The sequence below is a fragment of the Ornithodoros turicata genome, chromosome 10 (genome assembly GCF_037126465.1).
Source record: "Ornithodoros turicata isolate Travis chromosome 10, ASM3712646v1, whole genome shotgun sequence".
NCBI classification, from domain to species: domain Eukaryota; kingdom Metazoa; phylum Arthropoda; class Arachnida; order Ixodida; family Argasidae; genus Ornithodoros; species Ornithodoros turicata.
In genome coordinates this window covers 17,131,493-17,150,368 of record NC_088210.1, presented here as the reverse complement: position 1 = coordinate 17,150,368, position 18,876 = coordinate 17,131,493, and the positions used below count along the sequence as shown (strand labels likewise).

The window sequence follows — 18,876 nt, the reverse complement described above, 5'->3', positions numbered from 1 at the left end:
CGCGCGTCTACGCGTCTACGCGAGAAACGTCATAATGACGTTGGTAGGCAGACTGAAACCGAAACAGATCGTAAAAGGGGAGGGCTGGTTTCCTTGAACGGACCCTTGTTCGCTGTACAGTCACTATATAAGCTTATAGCTTATATAGTGACTGTAGCTAAGAGCATATTTCGCCTCTACCAAACTAGTGGCGCTGTCGAACGGTATGACGTCATATGTTTACAAACATGGAGAGGTCTATTCTATTGTAACGTAGCTGTTCCTGTCTGAACTCTTTCAGAGCAATGTAAGCAAACAAACAAGAAAACACCTGATCGTTAATTTCTTAAGCAAATTGAGGCTTTGTATGTATTTGTCCCTTCTATGTTGTTCCAGCCTCAGAACATGAGTTCTTTCACGAGAAAACACCTGTCGGCCAATGAGGCTTTCGGTGAACTCCGGAGGCGCCAATTTAAAAAAAAAAGAAACAAACAAACGTGGTTGGTGGATTCGAAAAGGATTCGATTCACCGTTTCGAGCGCTGTCTTTTATAATTTCATTAATGCTAAATATAATGTTGCGTTAGCTTATTGGATGCGACTGAATGTCGCTTATGTACTCCTGAGTCGCTTTACCGTTTGCGACAAGTCGACTTTCCCGGCTGCGCGATCTGGAACACATCATTCTTCATTGTCCGCGCTACAGACTTTGCAGGCCCACACTTACGGTGTGTGTCTTTAAATCGTCGGATTCTCGTCCTTTCACACTGACGACGAAATTGCTTCTTCGCTGGTCAAAATCAGCTCAACAGCGCTCTGTCTTATGCCCCTGTCAGAACGGACTAATTTAGTGTCACTTTCAACGAGTGACACTTGCACTTAGTGTCATTCGTGTGCTGCCACACGACATCTTTGAGTGACACTCGGCAGAAAGTGCACTAACGATTATAAGTGAGTTCCCCAAACTCACTTCGCTTCACTTAGCGTGACCGAGTGTGTAGCCTCGACGGCAGGCTTTGTGGTACAAGTAAAAATATTGAGAAAAAGTGAGAGGCCCCGACACCGCAATATTTTTAGTGAAGCATTTTCAACAGCATGTTTATTTTATTTTAGTACAGTGTGACACTGTGCCGAAAAAACGTGTCATTATACTCTCGTTAGCAGCCCGTGAGAACTTCGCTCTCTCGGCGATCCAGTGACGACCATTTTTGTAGAAGATTTTGTAGAAGATTAGCAGGAGGTGTTTCTAAATCAAAGAAAAACATTCTGAGGAAGGTATTGTGGCGCACACCTACAAATTTTGCCCTTGTTTATTTTTATCTATCGTAATTGCCATCATTGCTTAAGTGACACTTACTTAAGCCCTGCAGCAAGCACGAGCGAAGGTGACGTTCGCTTGGTTGGAGTGCACTTCAATCAATGAGAAATTAGCCGGGGCGGTCTACAAATATGGACGACACAAACACGTAAGCCTCCAACGCAGAGAATAAATTAAATCAAACAACCCAATGAAAAAGGTGCTGACGCCAGAATTCCAACCCGGGCCTTCTGATTTCCTGTCAGATATGCTGACCGCTACGCCACGACCACGACCACGACCTACTAGACTATAACGACCATGTCATAGGCACCCCTTCCGAGCGCCGCATTCAGAAGCTAGCGGTGGCGCTACTAATCAGCCCGCGGCTATTGCTTACTCAATTTCATTTGTGTTTCTGCAACACTTTCAGCTTACCTTAGTATTTTTGTACAAGCGGTGGATGTCCCGCGGGGGATGCTTCTTTCTAAAGTTGATTATCATTATCATCATTCTACGTGTTTTCGTAGGAGCTGTTGCTGTCGTCTGCTACGGCAGTCGTATACATCTGCTTCTGCGCGTTCAAAATTCAAATTTCCATCGTCCAATCATGATGTAGATGTCGCGCGTCGATGAGTAGCGCCCCTAGCGGATCGTGCGGACGGGCTTCTCATAGGGGTTGCCGATTATGACATGGTCGTTATAATCTAGTAGGTCGTGATTCAGACACGAGCCAGGGCGAAACCGGAAATCAGAAGACCAAGGTTCGAATCCTGGCGTCATGCACCTTTCTCCAAAGTTGTTCGATGTTTTTATAGAAGCAATTCGAACTCAGAAGGAGCAATGCTGTTCAGAAAAGACAAGCGCAGATGAATATTCAGTGGAACTTTGACGTGTGGAACTTGGTGTTCGTTACATGTTCTTACGTTGAACAGCTGCGAGGGACACAAACATGCAAATAGCCATCCATAGGCCTTGCCATGAAGGCATTGTAGCGAGCTGCACTGCATGCCAAATACTCTAGCCCGGACACAAAAAGAAGTGAGAGCAGGACAGGAGGAATGAAGGAAAATGAAGCTCGCTGTATTCGACTCACTTTGGCCGCTTTGGCTAAGACGCGGCGCAGTCACAAAACGAGGTATTCACAAGAGTCAGCGAGGTACTTTCCAACGAGTGTATATGTAAATTATTCTATTTCGTCTTTAGGGAGTATACTATGTAGCTAGCATATTAATATTGTACCACTACCCACTAGCAAATTACGCATGCTAATGAATATGAGAGCAATAAAAATTTCAATTATCTTTCGTTCGTAGTTTTTCTCGAAAGGAAGTGTGACAGGCGGAAACCAAATGGGAAACACGTATGTTATATATGACATTCACGTCGTATATACTTATTCGGGCTGCATAATAATTCGATTTGTCTATAATTAGCGAGCACAGTTACGTCTGATCGCGGATAATGGTGGATGAAGACCGAAACGTACGTGGAAAAAGATGCTTGTAACCATTTAGCTTATAGCCAAGGCCAATCTCCCTTAATTTCTATCTTTGTCGTGCGCGTACAAGCGATAGTCGTCCCCTCGCTGCCCGCATTGTCCGTGTGATGAGACAATGGATCACTTCTTTCTCTGTCGCTCCTTTTATTCGTCCATACGTCTCCAGTTTTTGACCATCCACTTCCGCACCTTTTCTGTTCCATTATCCTTATCCTCTATCCAGTCTTTTGATCGAACCGCGGACTCTTCGGCCCCATGAGCTGTTTTCACGTATGAAAGATGAAAGTCACTGAAAAGGTTAGCCAGCTGTAGGGATCGAATCCACATCTTCTGGATTTCTGGTCCAGGGCTCTACCAATTGAGCTAAGCTAACATGCCTTTCCAGCGACTTTCGGGGTGCGTCATCTGAAGGGACGACAAACCAGCCACTCACTCTCATTCACCCTCCTTTCACTCTTACATTTTTAGCTCACTCATACGCACATTCATACGACGGAAATCGACGCAAGCGGCACCTGTTGAACAAGAGAGAAACTGATGTTCTGAGGCTGGAACAAACTGGTAGAGCCCTTATAGAGCCCTGGACCAGAAATCCAGAAGATGTGGGTTCGATCCCTACAGCTGGCTAACCTTTTCAGTGACTTTCATCTTTCATCGTTGATTTCTTAGGCAATTTGAGGCTTTGTTTGTATCTGTCCCTTCTATGTTTGTTCCAGCCTCAGAACATCAGTTTCTCCCTATACGTATCATTCATTCCGTCATCACCACGGACGAGAAGCCAGTGACGTCACCGGAAGACACGAGCAAGGCGAAGCGAGGGAGCGCAGTTTGAACAGGAAGTAGACGGTCTGCTTTCAGTCGTGGCGTTTTTCCTGTTTTGCAACGAAACATGAACGTATTTCGCGAAATTTTTGCTGTTTTATCGTGATGGAAGGCTTCCTGAATTAAGTGTGACACCAAGTCCGAGAAACTTGTTTTTTCGCGGACACCACCTTCCTCATCCTCCCTTGCACCGAGTATTGCCTTTGGCTATGCTCCACAGCAGTTAAAAGAAGAAGTAGAAGAGTCTCCCTTTGTGGATAACGGCCAGCGTAGCCAGCGTCTTAGGTCGAAGAAGAAGGAGAAAATCCCTGCGGCTTCGACCATCATCTCTGTACTTCAGCCACTTGAGACAGTCTCTCACTTGTAACCATCGAAATAGAAGTACAATGGGTTTGTCTTCAGCGCTAATCATGTACGCTGTGAGTTTCACTGCCAATCCTTTTCGTTTACTACGGATGTCATCACTATTACCCGACTTAAGCCTATTTCGCACTACATTCTGTATGTGTCAGTATACCCGGAGTTTATCTCAAAACAGAACTTCACCGCATAGCACGTTGTCCGCCAACCCTTGCCACGAATGATAGGGTTACCGCTTCTGATTCGGTGAGCGAGCGGGGCGTACGCCTTTTTTGTAGCAATTTGGATATATGATAACTGCTTTTACCACTCTCTTACACCCTTGCTATGTTGACCTAGGTGGGAACTATAGAAGTTGCCACCTTTTCACACCTTTTTTTTCTTAGAGTGTATATGAACGCTCTAAAGCGTGCATGCTCGTATTCCTGAAAATGCATTGAAAGCGTATGGTTCTCTAGAAACAAGAGAAAAAACAGCGGTTTCACACAAAGGACAGGAATTACAAAGCAAGTGATGATATACATGTTAATAATAATACATCATATTTATTTGGTGGGCTACATTCTCAGAAAAAAGGCTGGACCAGTTATGCCTTCCGGGAGGTAATATTTGTCGCATATGTTGTGCCTAAAAGGTTGCAAAGTTCTATATACGTGCTACCTCACTCTCTGCCACGAATGATAGGGTTACCGCTTCTGATTCGGTGAGCGAGGGGGGCGTACGCCTTTTTGTAGCAATTTGGATATATGATAACTGCTTTTACCACTCTCTTACACACTTTATCAGACGCTATGTTGAACTAGGTGGGAACTATAGAAGTTGCCACCTTTTCACACCCTTTTTTCTGAAAGTGCACGCTTAAAAATGAACTTCACCGCATAGCACGCTCCTAGCCAACCATAATCTCGAATGATATCGTTATCTGCCCTGATTTGTTGAAAAGGGAGGCGTACGCCTTTTTTGTGACACTTATGCGGTTCATAGTTGTCACAAAAAAGGCGTACGCCTCCCGTTTTCAAAAAATCAGGTCAGATAACGGTATCATTCGGGATTATGGTTGGCTAGCATCGTGCTATGCGGTGAGGTTCATTTCTAAGAGTGTGTAGATAGAAGCGTGCAATGCCGTGAAGCTCTGTTCCAAGAGTGTACTCCCCGGAGATCGAGAGGCGTACGTCCTTTTGTCTTTCTGTTGCATGGTATAGAAGAAAAGCGTACGGTCCGCTTCCCCCCTCAAATCGCGACTGACAACTGTATCGCTGTGTGCAATGGTTTAAGTCGAGCCTGTATTTGGTGAAATTCCGTTTTTAGAATGCAGTGTGCACTTCAGTAATGGTGCTTCGAGTAACTGACAGTATATCATTTATCTTTGTTTTGGTTTTGTTTTTGTTTTCCAGATGACCACATTGTTAGCGCTCTCTACGGAAATAGCGTTCATGTTCTGTTGGGGCGCCATCACGGAAATCGAGAGTAAGTCCCATCTGCCGAGAACGTTACACTCTAAGCTGAACTTCACCGCCTAGCACCGTCATGGCCAACCCGGCGCTGAAAAATGCTACCGTTCTGTCTTCTGACTGTTGAAAACGGGTGGCGTACGCCCCCTGATTTTCGGCAAATCGGAAGAGAGAGCGATATCTGGGTGCTGGGTTTGTAATGAGGGTGTTAGGCGGACAAGTTTAGGCTGGTTTCTTCCATGCCGCCTTCCGATGTCTTCCCTAAGGACGCCCCTACGTGTGGATTGTCTACGGCAAGAATGCCTTTGTCCGGCTCGCGGCCTTGTGTGCAGCCGTTGTCGGCTACCTCGCCATCATACACGTAAGGCACATGCTTTCATCCATACTTTAAATATAGAGCTTCACCGTATAACACGCTCGTAGCCAACCATAATCCCGAGTGACAACGTACTGGGAGCGTACGCTATTTTTGTCGCAATTATGAACTGCATAATACCACAAAAAAAAAAAAAACATTAGGGGATTACGGGGCGTACGCCCCCCTTTTTAAGCAAAGGAGGGGAAAGAACAGGAAAGAACGGATGATAGTTGGTTAGGAGCGTGCTATGTGGTGAAGTTCATTTTTAAGAGTGCTTGTTTAAGGTGGCGCAAAGATAAGCATTTGTGTATATTCGCCTTTCGCATAAAGTCCCGTTTTCAGTTCTGAACGGGCACTAAAATGCAAACACTTCTCGTCGCAGGGTGAAAGATGGCGTTACCTCTACAACGATGTAAAAGGAACGTGGTTCATTCTTTGTGTCGTTCGTGATTTATTACACCCTTAAAACTTCACCGCATAACACGCTGGTCCTATTCGCGATTCCAGCGGAGCCGTGCAAATGCCCATGTGAACGTTGTGAATTTGTGCATTACATTGTTTTATGATTACTTGTGTCTTAAAGTTCCGACGAAAAGAATCCATTTCCTAGAAACACTACACTTCCAACGGAGCTGCTGTTCCCTCGCAATGCTCACATGTAAATACTACAGGACTATCGCAGGAGAAACACAAACATGTATTGCATCGCAGACTACTAATCCACACTTCCAAAACACCTGCTATATCACTCTTCTCAGCAACTAATCTCTGCTTTACCACCTTCGATTCTAAAATGCCTTCTTTGTTCGCCCGGCTCCCGAACGGTATGTAAACAAACACCGACGACGGAAACTGTTTGTCTGCTTCTCTGAGTTGAACCAGTAATGAGATCAACAGCAGACAAAATTGATTCCTTTTTTATTAAACGTGTCAGTTTGTGCATATTAAAAACTGAAACAGATGAACATAATTCGGCTGACACCGCATTCCCTATACGCTGGCTTTTGCTCAGGAGACCTCCTTTCGTCCTCCATCTTGGAAGTTCGAGGCGCCACCTGTAGTTCATTGGAATCGCGATCATCAAGAATGACCTCGTTCTCCCTGATTTGTTGAAAACGGGAGGCGTACACACATTTTTTGTGACAGTTATCCAGTTACGTTAACTGTCACAAAAAGGCGTACGGCCCGCGCTTTGCTTGGCAAAGTCAGCAGAATGTAAGCGATGATAATATACAGACACCGAATTTTTCAGGAAAACCTACGGTGGTGGTTCGTCAGCTGTCTTATCATCTCTACGAAGGTTATTGGAAATGTTCTCTATGGGATCGGTTACTACGTCTACGATACCTACGTCAAGGTAAACTTAACAACACTACCACCCACCAATACTACCAACAACACTACCAACCTTCCCGAACCAAATCCAGCCCACCTCAAAGCTCTGACCTCAACGCTCTTTTGACCTTCTTGGACGCCCTAGGACTTCGATCTTTATTGTGAAGGTGATCATTATTTCATTCCCCACACAATTGTATCTCCTTATTTGGGGTCAATGAATGAATAGGTAAGAGGGGGAAACTGAGGAGCTGAGCAGACAACGTTTTGAAAGCAGACGCGGAGAGTACAAGCGGATTGTGTGTACAAAGTGTGTTCGCGTTTTATGTTGAACTTATCGCTCTACACACTCTAAAACCAGAACTTCACCGAATAGCATGCTGTGCGCCAACCGCTGCCACGAATGATAGAGTTATTGGTTTATCGCTTCTCATTCGAATATAGGGGGAGGCGTATGTACGCCTTTTTATGTCAATTATCACATATCCAAATTAACACGAAAAGGCGTACGCCCCCCTCTCGTAGTCGATGAAGTTCTGTCTTTAGAATGTAAGCTCGTGTTCAACCTAAAAACGGCACGAAATGTAGTCCGTCAAACTTAGCAGAGAGGGTGGAGTTTGAGCATGAGAGGGTAAACGTTTGGAGAAATCACGTGACCAAGTGTCCGTCCACTCACAGGAGAGCAATGAGGTGGTTTTGGTAGATCAGCATGTTACTCCACAGAAGAAACGTCGTTTCGCCTCAGATGGAGTTGTTGTTACTCCCTTTATTTGAGAGAGGGGCCAAAGTGCTCGATCCACGGGCAGCAGGAGGGAGAAGGAAACTGGGAGCTGCAGAGATAGCTCACCCACTTGCATAGGTGAGAAATTATACTGTAGCCCCGCCCGCTGATTGGCTGCTGCAGTTTCGGCGTCTGCGCACTACTTGCCACGGCGTAGAAGGGCGAGGCCACAGCCATTGTATCCAATAACAATAAGCGTACAGCATTATACTGCCTAAAGTTGAACACGACTTAGTTTAAACATGAGTAGCTCCTTGTGTTTTCATGTTTTATGTTTGTTTTTGTTTAAATCGGGGAACATCGGTGGAAAAAGCGGTTTTTCGGGAGAAAAATAAGCGAGCGAAATGAACAGAACGCGAGGTGAGGAGGGGCAGAGGCCGAGTGTGAAGTATTTAGCGCTCACCCGAGCCTGCGTGCAAGTGCCTGCGTCTATGCTTCGGTGAGTTCGGTCCCTGGGGGTTTTCCTGGTGACCTTCCTTTGGGGGTTCCCAGACGACGACGATGCAACAGCAGCGACAACTTTATTTTAAGGTGATGAATGGGGAGTTTCATCACCAGGGGCTATACTCTACCCTATTGCTGGTGGTGATGTGAGGAATGAAATAATGAGCCCCCTCACAGTAAGGATCAAAGTCCCATTGTGTTCAAAAAGGTGAAAGGAGTTTTGAGTGCAGAGGTGTAAAAACGGGTTTTACCAGTTCGGAACTTACAACGCAGAGCTCTAGGTCAGTGTTTCCCAAACTTGTGGCGGTGACGGACCCCAGGAAGCGATGAGAACCAATTCACGGACCCCCCCCCCCCCCCCCCCCCCCCCCACACACACACGCACACCATCACAGCCAGTGCATAACCAGCAACCTCGTCAGCTGCTGCGTGCTTTAGATACCGCTTCAGAAACGATTCCGGACTGGTTTCTTCTTCTTTTTTGTATGTGTATGACGCGAACAAACGTGCATTGCAGGACTTTTCTATCAGAAATTAGAAGCTAGCCGTTGAAGCATGCTTGTAGCAATTTTGGAAGTTCTCGGTGTTTGGAAATCGGGCAGCATGTACGAGCGCGTGTTTGTGGGGACGAAAATCCTCACTGAAATGTGAGAGATGGTCGCGGACCCCCAGGGGTCCGCGGACCACACTTTGGGAAACACTGCTCTGGGTATACGTCATCAACTCTGAAAGCCAACCATTTCACAGATTGATACCGTTATCGTTCCTGATTCGTAGAAAAGCCAGGGCGTACACGGTTTTATGACAACCGACAACGCCCTGTGGAGATAGCGAGGGAAGCTTATCATTTATCTGCACCATTTCAGAAAGAAGGAGTTGTCGATGTGTACAAGCGGGGCATGTTTCATCCGGTGAGTTGCGACTAACCGTGTTGAGTGGGCAACCTTAAACTTTCAACAAACAACGGCGCTTTCGTACGCATTTCACTTTCAGCCGCCTCCTATAATCCCTCTGATGAGCATCCTTTTTTGGACGTGTATCGAGGTAAGTACAGTGTAGGCCCGACCGCATGAGGCGTTTTCTCAGCGGCGTTTGTCGAGCAGCATGCCACAGCGGCGGAGAACACTGTAGAGATTCGCCATCCTTGAAGTTCGATGTCCGAATCGAGCAGATCTGGACGGCAAGCGACGGAAGTGCCGCACACAAGTGGCCAATCAGAGGTTAGCCTCAGGATAGGTCCATCCGGTCGCGCCAGTTTTCAGGAGACCCCATAGATGGCGACACGCGGAATATCTCAGCTGTATCTCAGATTGCTCGGGAGGATCGCGTTCGGCAGAATATCAGAAGATTGTCGCAGATGTTAAAAACGCAATTCCTGTCTGAGCGTTCAACAGGTTCGACATGCAAAACACAGAGAAGTGTGCAACAGATTGGTGAAGATGCCAACTGGAATGCTGCGTTCGCTTCGTGTATTCGATTGCCTTGTGAATAGCAGGACCGGCATTCACTGGTTCCGTGCGCACCCATTGCTGCAGTATCATGTTTGCTATGATTTTGTTATCGCTCAAAAGCACGTGTGTTTGAGGCTTTTTCACTCATGGTAGAACTGTTTATCAAGTCTTGTGGAGCTTCTTTCCTTGAGAGAGTGCTGAAACGCTCGCATGGGACGCCGTCCACCCGTATTTGTGGAAACGCTGTGTGCGGTTAGCTTTGGGCGTTTCTTGACAGCGCCGCCTACCACCGATACAAGCTCGTTCTGCCGCTCGAAAAACGCCGCATGCGGTCAGCTGAATAAACAGATACGTTTCTCAAAGCGGCAACGCCTCGTACGCTCTCCTAAGCGGCAGCCGTCGTGTGCCGCTTTTCGAAAGGTGAAACAAAAATAGTAGAGAGGGGACAAATCCAGAATTTTCCAAATCCGAATCCAAGGAAGGTTCAACGGATCCACGAATCTTACGAATGTCGAGTCTTTCGAGTCCTTTCTTTAAAAAGAGCTTGAAAAACCTTGAAAAAAGAAAAGCTTCCACTGAAAAGTGGTTTGAAGCAGAACATGACCCACTGTAAAACAAGTTAAATAATAGTTCAGTTTCACGAGAAGATATATCCATATAGTTCTTCATGAACTTAATTTATTTAACATGTTGTTCATCGACTACAAGAAATGCATAAATTCTCGAGTCTGAATTATTTTCATAAAACTAAACACAGTCAAAAGCAAAACCATGTTTTTCTTTTAACCTTGTAATGTAACAGTTCCTGCATGAACTCTTTCAGTCCAGAGCAATGTAAACAAACAAACAAACAAACAAGAAAACCACCCGTCGGCCAATCAGGCTTTCGGTGGACTCCCTAAAAAATAGCGAGGAGCTTCTCCTACACCACGAGCACTTTATCGAAAAGCAGTTGGAAATACCGCGTTGCCGCTGCTTCGACGACGCCTGCGATGATGCGGCATCGCATCAACAAACGCATATGTGAAGCTTTACTCCATAGTCCATGCTCTTCGCTATAAAAATTATTCTGGACAAATGTCGAAGACGGTTGTGTATATCGACGTGAACTTGCGTTCGGAGATGGCGACAGATTAGTAGACAATGTGAATACCGGAACTCGACCGACTGTGGCATCGCGGCAAGCATCACCGCCTGTGAAGCTGTGAAGCGGCCACGGGAGAGGTCACGTGCTTACGAGAACCAATGGGAACGGACGAGGCTCTCTCGCTCCTCTGATGTCAAAGCCGGAGGGGGAGGTGCATTCAAGGGCCTGTAGCTCGCTATCCACATAACGTTAAAAAGTGGTGTAACATACTGATTTAAAATCGATAAAAAAAAGTGCTGGGGCGGAAAAAAGTTGTCACAGCCTCTTTCAGGTTCATGTCTGCTGCTTTTCTGCTTGTTTGTCTTTTCGTGTCTTACGAGGCATTTTCATTTTCAGGGGTTGCTGGCGATCTACATGCTGAACCGTTACTATAGTGAGCTTGGCAAGCCACCTCCTCCACAGCCGCAGAACGCTGCAGCGGAACCAAGTGACCCTGCTAACAACGTTCAATAGGACAACAAATTGTCCCTTCATCCACTCGTCGTTACCAATAGCTTATTCATATTTGTAAGGAATACCATCGGATATTTATTATATGGCTAGGTCTTGGTGTCAGGGAGTGAAAGCGTGCACCGATCTTTCGGGAGAGGAAACTGGAAATACGTGAATACCGAAACTGTATCGAATAACGATGTACGACCAACGTGGATATCTGCTTCTTATGACTAATGACATCACGACGCGAACCTCCTGCTGGTTCGAGCGGTTAGACGGGTTCGCACGGGTACGCACGAAAGGTTCGCACCTTTCCAAGTTATTGGTATAACTTTTCAAAATGACCCGCAAAGCAACGTAGTTCCAGATTTTCCCAGGGTAGACGACCAGCTCTCGCATTGAGTAACAGCGTGCACGCACACACACACGTTCCCGGTCTCCGCTCTCCGTCCCACGGTCGAAGACGGCCAGCTGTTGTAGTGGGAGATAGCAAACGAACCTTGGACGCGCGATGTTGCGAGACTATATATCATAGACACGTAGATTCAATTACCTAAATTCGGTAACAATTCGGTAATACACACCATTTTTGGACTTTGCGTGTACGTAAAGTGTTAGAGAAAGGCCGTACACCTCCAGTTTTCACTAATCAGTAAACAGAACGCCATCATTGCGGGTGCGGGTTGGTGAAGTTCTGTTGTTGTTGTGGAGTGTGGACGATGCCAAGAAGAGAGTCACATTTTCCGAGAGAGTTTTCTAGTGTATTATGCGGAAGGGGTTGAAAACAAGGCTCATCAGAGTTCTGGGGCGACGCGTTATGAACGGACGCAACGACGCAAGCAAATGCAAATCGAAGTCCACTGACGGAAACCAGACCGTCAAGTCAATACAGCGGAGAGTATGTGGAAGCAAGATAATTTATAGAGATAAAACGCAAGCTTTTAGCAAAATCATAACTGTGTATTTACACTTGCGACATCTCCACGGAATATTCTAGAGGAAGAAAAAAGCGGAAGTTCCGCCACGTCTTGTGTGGAGCATTCGCACGCCGCCGGAATATTGGGAGATGGGTACCGCGCACGTAGCAGACGACACCACCGTCGTCTGCTACGGAATATCTTGTGGCTGAGCTGCAGGATATTTCCCATTGTTAAGAGCACGAAAAAACTTTATGTTGATCTCTCGCGCTCAAGTGGCAGCAGAAAGTTATGACGTCTTACGAATCTTCCGCTGGAGTATTCCTGGGAATACTGCTCGTATAGTGAGTACACGACACATCGTCCTTGGTGTCCCAGAATAACGTTCATAAAAAGACAACCGTATGTTTCTGCACGTGTGGATCACTACACTCTATAAAAGCGCAATAAGCTTTCTATTCGGAGGAGCACCCGAAAGACAGACCTGGCGCTATTTGACCAGCACATATCATCTCAGGCTGACAGTTGGAGAATGAGGAACATCGTCTATCGGACTGTATTGATCCAGTCCGTCTCTGTTTGTTCGTACTGTGAAAACACTATGTATACAATCCTGGTGCACAAGCACCGCCGGAGCGTAAATATTGGCGGTCTGGAGTTACGGAATAAACTCTGTTTGTATTCGTGCCCTTTTTCTCTGCGTTCTTTTTAAGCTCGATATGTGCCAGACAAAGTGAAAGGCGCAATACAATTTTACTCGACACAAACAAAAAAGGCAGGAGAGGAAAAACTGTGTTTTCAAAAGCTAATGTACCCTGTATCGGTTAACATAAAGTGCCCGGAAAATTGAAGGTTTGAGAAGGGGAGGTTTATTGTGTCAATTACAAATGTCAGTGCTTCCCCCTTGTACGTGGGTATGCGGTAAAGCTGGTGCTGAATTACTCATACATTCTAAAAACATAATTTCACCGCATAGCACGTTCTGCGCCAACCATCGCTACGAATGATTGGGTTATCGATTCTGATTCGAGGAGAGGCGGAGGCGTACAACTTTTTGTGTCCATTATCATATATCCGAATTGACACAAAAAGGCTATGAGCGTGCTTTACATCCATTACAAAACGTGCTTTAGCATCCAGATTTTGCGAAATTCGGTAGCCGCCAATATCTCCCTTGCACGATTGACGAAAAATTGGGGTCGCAAAATGTAGAGGGTTTTACAGTATATGTCGCGTATCATGGAAACAATATGCACCGCTCAAATGCCGCATTGTATCACACAAAATGAGCACGTAACTTCAAGCTTACATCACAGGGAGAAACTATGCAAGAAAAGTTTCGTTTTTCCTTCATTACCGTTTTTTTTTCTCTCTCTCTCTCTCTCTCTTTCTGATCATACTGTACACGCAGTTCATGCCTCGCAGCACGGACCCTGTCAACCAATCCGTTTCTCTACCGAGGACACAAAGTCGGGGCGCGCCGCTAGCAAATTGAGGCCTTCGGATCATACCTATGCACGAACAATTGAGAATAGAGCTTCGTTAGTTATGAATTATAATAGGTTCAGTGGGCACTGGCATCGCAAGTCGCATGGATGCAATTTCCGCATGCATAGCCTCCACCGTCCATGTAGTCAGAACAATATGTCCCGCTAACCGTGGATGTTTGCCTTCCCCATGACAGAGCACGTTTTATGTATAGCGTCGGCCGTCGAGGAATTGACCGCGTGCCTCTGCGCTCCACCGGAAAATGTGCTCCGAAATGGCATTTGAACAATGCCCGATACACGCCGGTAAAGGGCACGATTATAATAATCCAGGTATACGATATGGTAATCCAGAAGATGTGGGTTCGACTAGCTGGCTAACCTTTTCAGTGACTTCCATATTTAATCGTTAATTTCTTAGGCACCTTGAGGCTTTGTATGTACTAATCCCTTCTATGTGTTTCCCAGCCCCACACTCTTAAAAATGAACTTCACCGCATAGCACGTTCCTAGCCAACCATCATCTCAAATGATATCGTTATCTGCCCTGATTTGTTGAAAACGGGAGGCGTACGCCTTTTCTGTGACACTTACGCTGTTCATAATTGTCACAGAAAAGGCGTACGCCTCCCGTTTTCAACAAATCAAGGCAGATAACGATATCATTCGAGATTATGGTTGGCTAGGAGCGTGCTATGCGGTGAAGTTTATTTTTAAGAGTGCACACTCTTAAAAATAAACTTCACCACATAGCACGCTCCTAGCCAATCATCACCCCGAATGACAACGTTCTCGCCCTAGATTTGTTGAAAACGGGAGGAGGAGCCTATTTTGTGCCGTGCATAATGGAACAAAACAGGCGGCACCTCCCGTTTTCAGCAAATCAGGGGCGAGAACGTTGTCATTCGGGATGATGGTTGGCTAGGAGCGTGCTATGTGGTGAAGTTCATTTCTAAGAGTGCAGAACATCAGTTCTCTCATGTTCAACAGTTGCCGCTTGCGTCGATCCCGTCGTACACTCTTAAAAATGAACTTCGCCGCATAGCACGCTCCTACTCAACCATCATTTGGAATGATATCGTTATCTGCACCAATTTGTTGAAAACGGGAGGCGTCCGCGTTTTTGTGACACTTATGCTGTTTATAATTGTCACAAAAAAGGCGTACGCCTCCCGTTCTCAACAAATCAGGGCAGATAACGAAATCGTTCGAGATGATGGTTGGCTAGGAGCGTGCTATGAGGTGAAGTTTATTTTTAAGAGTGTATGATTGCGTGTATGAGTGAGAAAAATGTAAGAGTGAAAGGGGGAGATGAGTGAGAGAGAGTGGTTGATTTGTCCCTTCAGATGACGCGCCCTTAAAAGTCGCTAGGGAGGTGTGTTAGCTTAGCTCAATTTGATTGAGCGACCCACGATGATTGGACGACACCCCCATAAATTGCACGCTCTTAAACTATGAAGGCCAACCACTGCACGCACGCTTAAAAATGAACTTCACCGCATAGCACGCTCCTAGCCAAACATCATCCCGTATGACAACATTCTTTATCTTGATTTGCTGAAAACGGGGAGCATACGCCATTTTGTTGCATTATGCAGTTCATAATTGCAACAAAAATGGCGTACGCCCCTCGTTTTCATCAAATCAAGGTAGAGAACGTTGTCATACGGGATGGTGGTTTGCTAGGAGCGTGCTATGCGGTGGAGCTGACACTATTGTTATTCCATATTTGTGGAAAGCGTGGTGCGCACGCCTTTTTGTGGCAATTAAAAAACTTCATACGTGTCACAAAAAGGCGTACACCTCCCGTTTTCATATAGTGTCGTTCATATTATGTACCGTTTCCATAACGATGTCATTCGGGGTGATGGATGATGGTTGAACGAACCGTTCAGTATGACGTGTCATGATTTGTTGAAAATGGCGGGGAAGGTATAGGCCTTTTTATGGCAATTTGGACATGCTTTTATTGCTATAAAAACGCACACGCCTCGATGTCTCCTCAAATCGGAAGCGAGAACTGCATTGTCCGGCGGCAACAGCAGTGCGTGCTATGCAGTGAAGCTCTCTTTTTAGAATGTTGCGCAATGATTAGTGATCGAAGCCGACCTGTAGCGCGCGCGCGGGAGGTCCTTGATCCAAGACCCAGTAACCCACGATCGGGCGCTCTCCCCCAGTTCTATCGACGTATCGATGAGGAGGAAAGGTGAGAGGAGGAAGCGCTTCCGGAAAGGGAACAGTGTGAGGAGCTCATCGCTTGCTCCTGAGGAGCGAACGATGAATCGTCACTGAACATTGCATTGCGCGTGTATTAGAGCGATACAACTAGCCGTATCCTAGCGGAAGAACTTCATGATAACAACCAAATGTATAGAACGGTGTACTCTTCTATTTAGGGCTCGTTACAAAGCTGCTAAACATAGCAGGAACGGCTGGTATCTCGCTGTGCTCTATCTTATAGGGGGCACTCATGCATGAATGGATGCTAAGCAAGGCATTCGAAGCTTCAAATAAGGCGACTTTCACAGTAATGAGCCCCTTCACAATAAGGATCGAAGTCCTATGGTGTCCAAAGAGGTCAAAAGAGCTTCGAGGGTAGAGCTGGATTTGGTCAGGGACCAAGCAATTTCGGTAGAGAGACGGGCGAGAGTCCCGCTGATTAAGGGACCCGGAGAGTGCAGTTCGGGAAGGTTGCTAGTCTGGGCAATGAAGAAAAATGTGCTCTAGATCTTCTACAGCACCGCAGTGACAGCATCGGGGAGAGTCAACTTGTCTCAAGCAGTAACGCCACTGAGCTGTAAAAGTCATCACCACCAGCAATGCGGTAGAGTATCGCCCCTAGCGATGAAACTCCCCATTCATCATCGCAAAATAAAGTTGTTGTTGTTGTTGTTTTGACTTTCAGAGTAATGCGCTGTGTGCAGTAGTCGTACATTATACACAAAAAACCGCTGCTTTAACATGTCAGAATGGAGAAAACGCAATAAAGCAATCTCTCTCCATCCGACCTTTCTGTCTGTCTGTCTGTCTGTCTGTCTGTCTGTCTGTGTCCGTGCACGCCTTCGGTTCGTTTCACACAAGCGGCTTTTCCCAACGCGCTCGGTGTATTGTCCCTCCGGTGCCTCTACTGAACGGTCTTTCGGGGTCACAAGCGCGATACGCGCCCCGGCTAAGTTTCCAAGGCGGCCCGTTGGTTTTTTCCGGCCTAACTCCCCTTCCTGCATACGTCATGGAGCGAGATCAGCACTTACGCGCTCCTACGTGCAAGGTGGAGCGTAAGAGTTCACCAAGAGCGCCGCACTCCTTGACGAGACACAAACCCTCGAACACACTCTCGGGTAAAGCACAGACGTCACAGACCTCAGATGTGCGGCCACTCCCATTGGTAAGCATCACCTTCTTCCCAAGCAGCACGACATCTTGGCCCAATATTGGACCGATATTGGCAATACTGGCCCAATATTGGACCGATATTGGCAATACTGGCCCAATATTGGACTGATATTGGCAATACTGGCCCAATATTGGACCGATATTGGCAATACTGGCCCAATATTGGACCGATATTAATAATACTGGACCGATACTGGCAATACTGGCCCAATATTGGACCAATATTGGCAATATTGGGCCAATTTTGGGCCAAGATCTTGTGCTGCTTGGGTTAGCAGCAACAGGGCTCCTGCGTGAACTCTGAACATTCATCGTCATTCACCATCTTCTCGCCCTCAAGCACTGGATAGGGTGCCGCATCAGCGGCAAAACATCCCACTACATCATCATTACTTATTTGTTGTTGTTGTTGGTAAGTATTGTCTGTATGAGTTCTGCTATGAATCAATCAATTTATTTACTCCAAGAGTACCTTTGGGAGGGCTACGGAGAAGTTATCTGCCCATGCTATTGTAAAGTGTGAGAAAATAGAACCGATGTGATGTGATGTGGTAAAGAAAAAAATGGGGATGTGAGTTTCCACGAAGTCGAACTGGCTACCCCACTATACTTATACACAGAAAGTACAAACAGATGATGACCAGAGAAGAACAGAGATGATAATGGAGTTCAACATGTCGTTCAAAAGTTTCGACCAAGTGAGTGTAAAATGTCGGAATCGCTGGGAAGAATAGAACCGAAATTAAATGGTACACACATCCTTTCTTTTGCACTTCTTACCGTTGCCGTTCATAGCAACGTCATGGATCCCCAACTGGCATGAGCAGTGGGAATTTGGGGGGAAATGTCCCTCTTTGTTCCCCCTTCCCCGAGCGTGTCTGAAAAGAATATAAAGAACATCCATACAGAAACGCAATTTATGCTCCTACCTCAATACCTGTTTTACATACTATCGCTGTCAGACATGAATTTGAATGTAACGAAAGGAAAATTCGAGAATACCAAGACCATAATGCACTCCGAACACATTTTTGCGAGACTTTGAAAAGGGGAGCTTACTCCATCGCGTGATGAGCACTGTGAACACTACAGGGGCACTCTCTGAGCTGCGTGCTCGACACACAGACTCAAAAATAAGAGCTCTATGTCCCTGCTTTCAAATGCCGAAGCCTTGTTCACGATTCGCTATTCACCTTTAAAAGCTTCAGCGCAATATATTTGCGTATGAAAGCGGTAAATTTCATCTGCACCCATGGGCACTGAGCCCTTTATAGGCATGCTTCTTATCAGGCGGTGCAGTTCGCACTGTTGCGCAGTATAAATATACGTTACTGTTACGCCTCCTCATTGTACGCCATATTTTCATAAACCCAGTTCTTGCGGACAAAGCGCTGCGACAGTTTGTTTCTACGCGAGAGAGAGAGGGTGAAGTTTGGGGGACCACGTGACGTTTTCCCCACTGGCAAGGCAGTAATAAGGGAGTATTCGAAGACTGGCATGGATTCACAGAAGAAACCACGTGCCCCTCACCTCGAAATGTTACCCATTTAATTGGGGGAGGAACCACTACCTATAACGACCATGTCATAGGCACCCCTTCCCAGCGCCGCATTTGGAAGCTCGCGGTGGCGCTACTCATCGGCCCGGTTATTACTTACTCAATTTCTGCAATACTTTGTATTTCAGCTTTCCTTAGTATTTTTGTACAAGCGGTGAATG

General features: G+C 46.2%; 1 protein-coding gene across 2 annotated transcripts; it reads left to right on the top strand.

Annotated features, from left to right (window-relative positions):
• Positions 1-3,798: 3,798 nt before the first annotated feature.
• LOC135370207 (uncharacterized) lies at positions 3,799-11,480 on the top strand. 2 transcript variants are annotated; one of them, XM_064603910.1, is made up of 7 exons: positions 3,799-4,010; positions 5,353-5,425; positions 5,676-5,770; positions 7,020-7,124; positions 9,194-9,238; positions 9,321-9,371; positions 11,262-11,480. In XM_064603910.1, the coding sequence occupies exons 2-7, from the start codon at positions 5,353-5,355 to the stop codon at positions 11,376-11,378; spliced, it is 486 nt and encodes a 161-aa protein (XP_064459980.1). In that variant the 5' UTR covers positions 3,799-4,010; the 3' UTR covers positions 11,379-11,480. The 2 variants fall into 2 exon arrangements, with proteins under 2 accessions (XP_064459980.1, XP_064459978.1); XM_064603908.1 differs by having other exon boundaries at positions 3,799-4,017.
• Positions 11,481-18,876: the final 7,396 nt, after the last annotated feature.

Bases quoted from the DNA above. Each gene is read 5' to 3' on its own strand.
- LOC135370207 (XM_064603908.1), top strand. From the start codon at position 3,985: ATGGGTTTGTCTTCAGCGCTAATCATGTACGCT. The intron at 4,018-5,352 runs GTGAGTTTCACT...TTTGTTTTCCAG, and splicing joins CAGCGCTAATCATGTACGCT to ATGACCACATTGTTAGCGCT. The intron at 7,125-9,193 runs GTAAACTTAACA...GCACCATTTCAG, and splicing joins TCTACGATACCTACGTCAAG to AAAGAAGGAGTTGTCGATGT.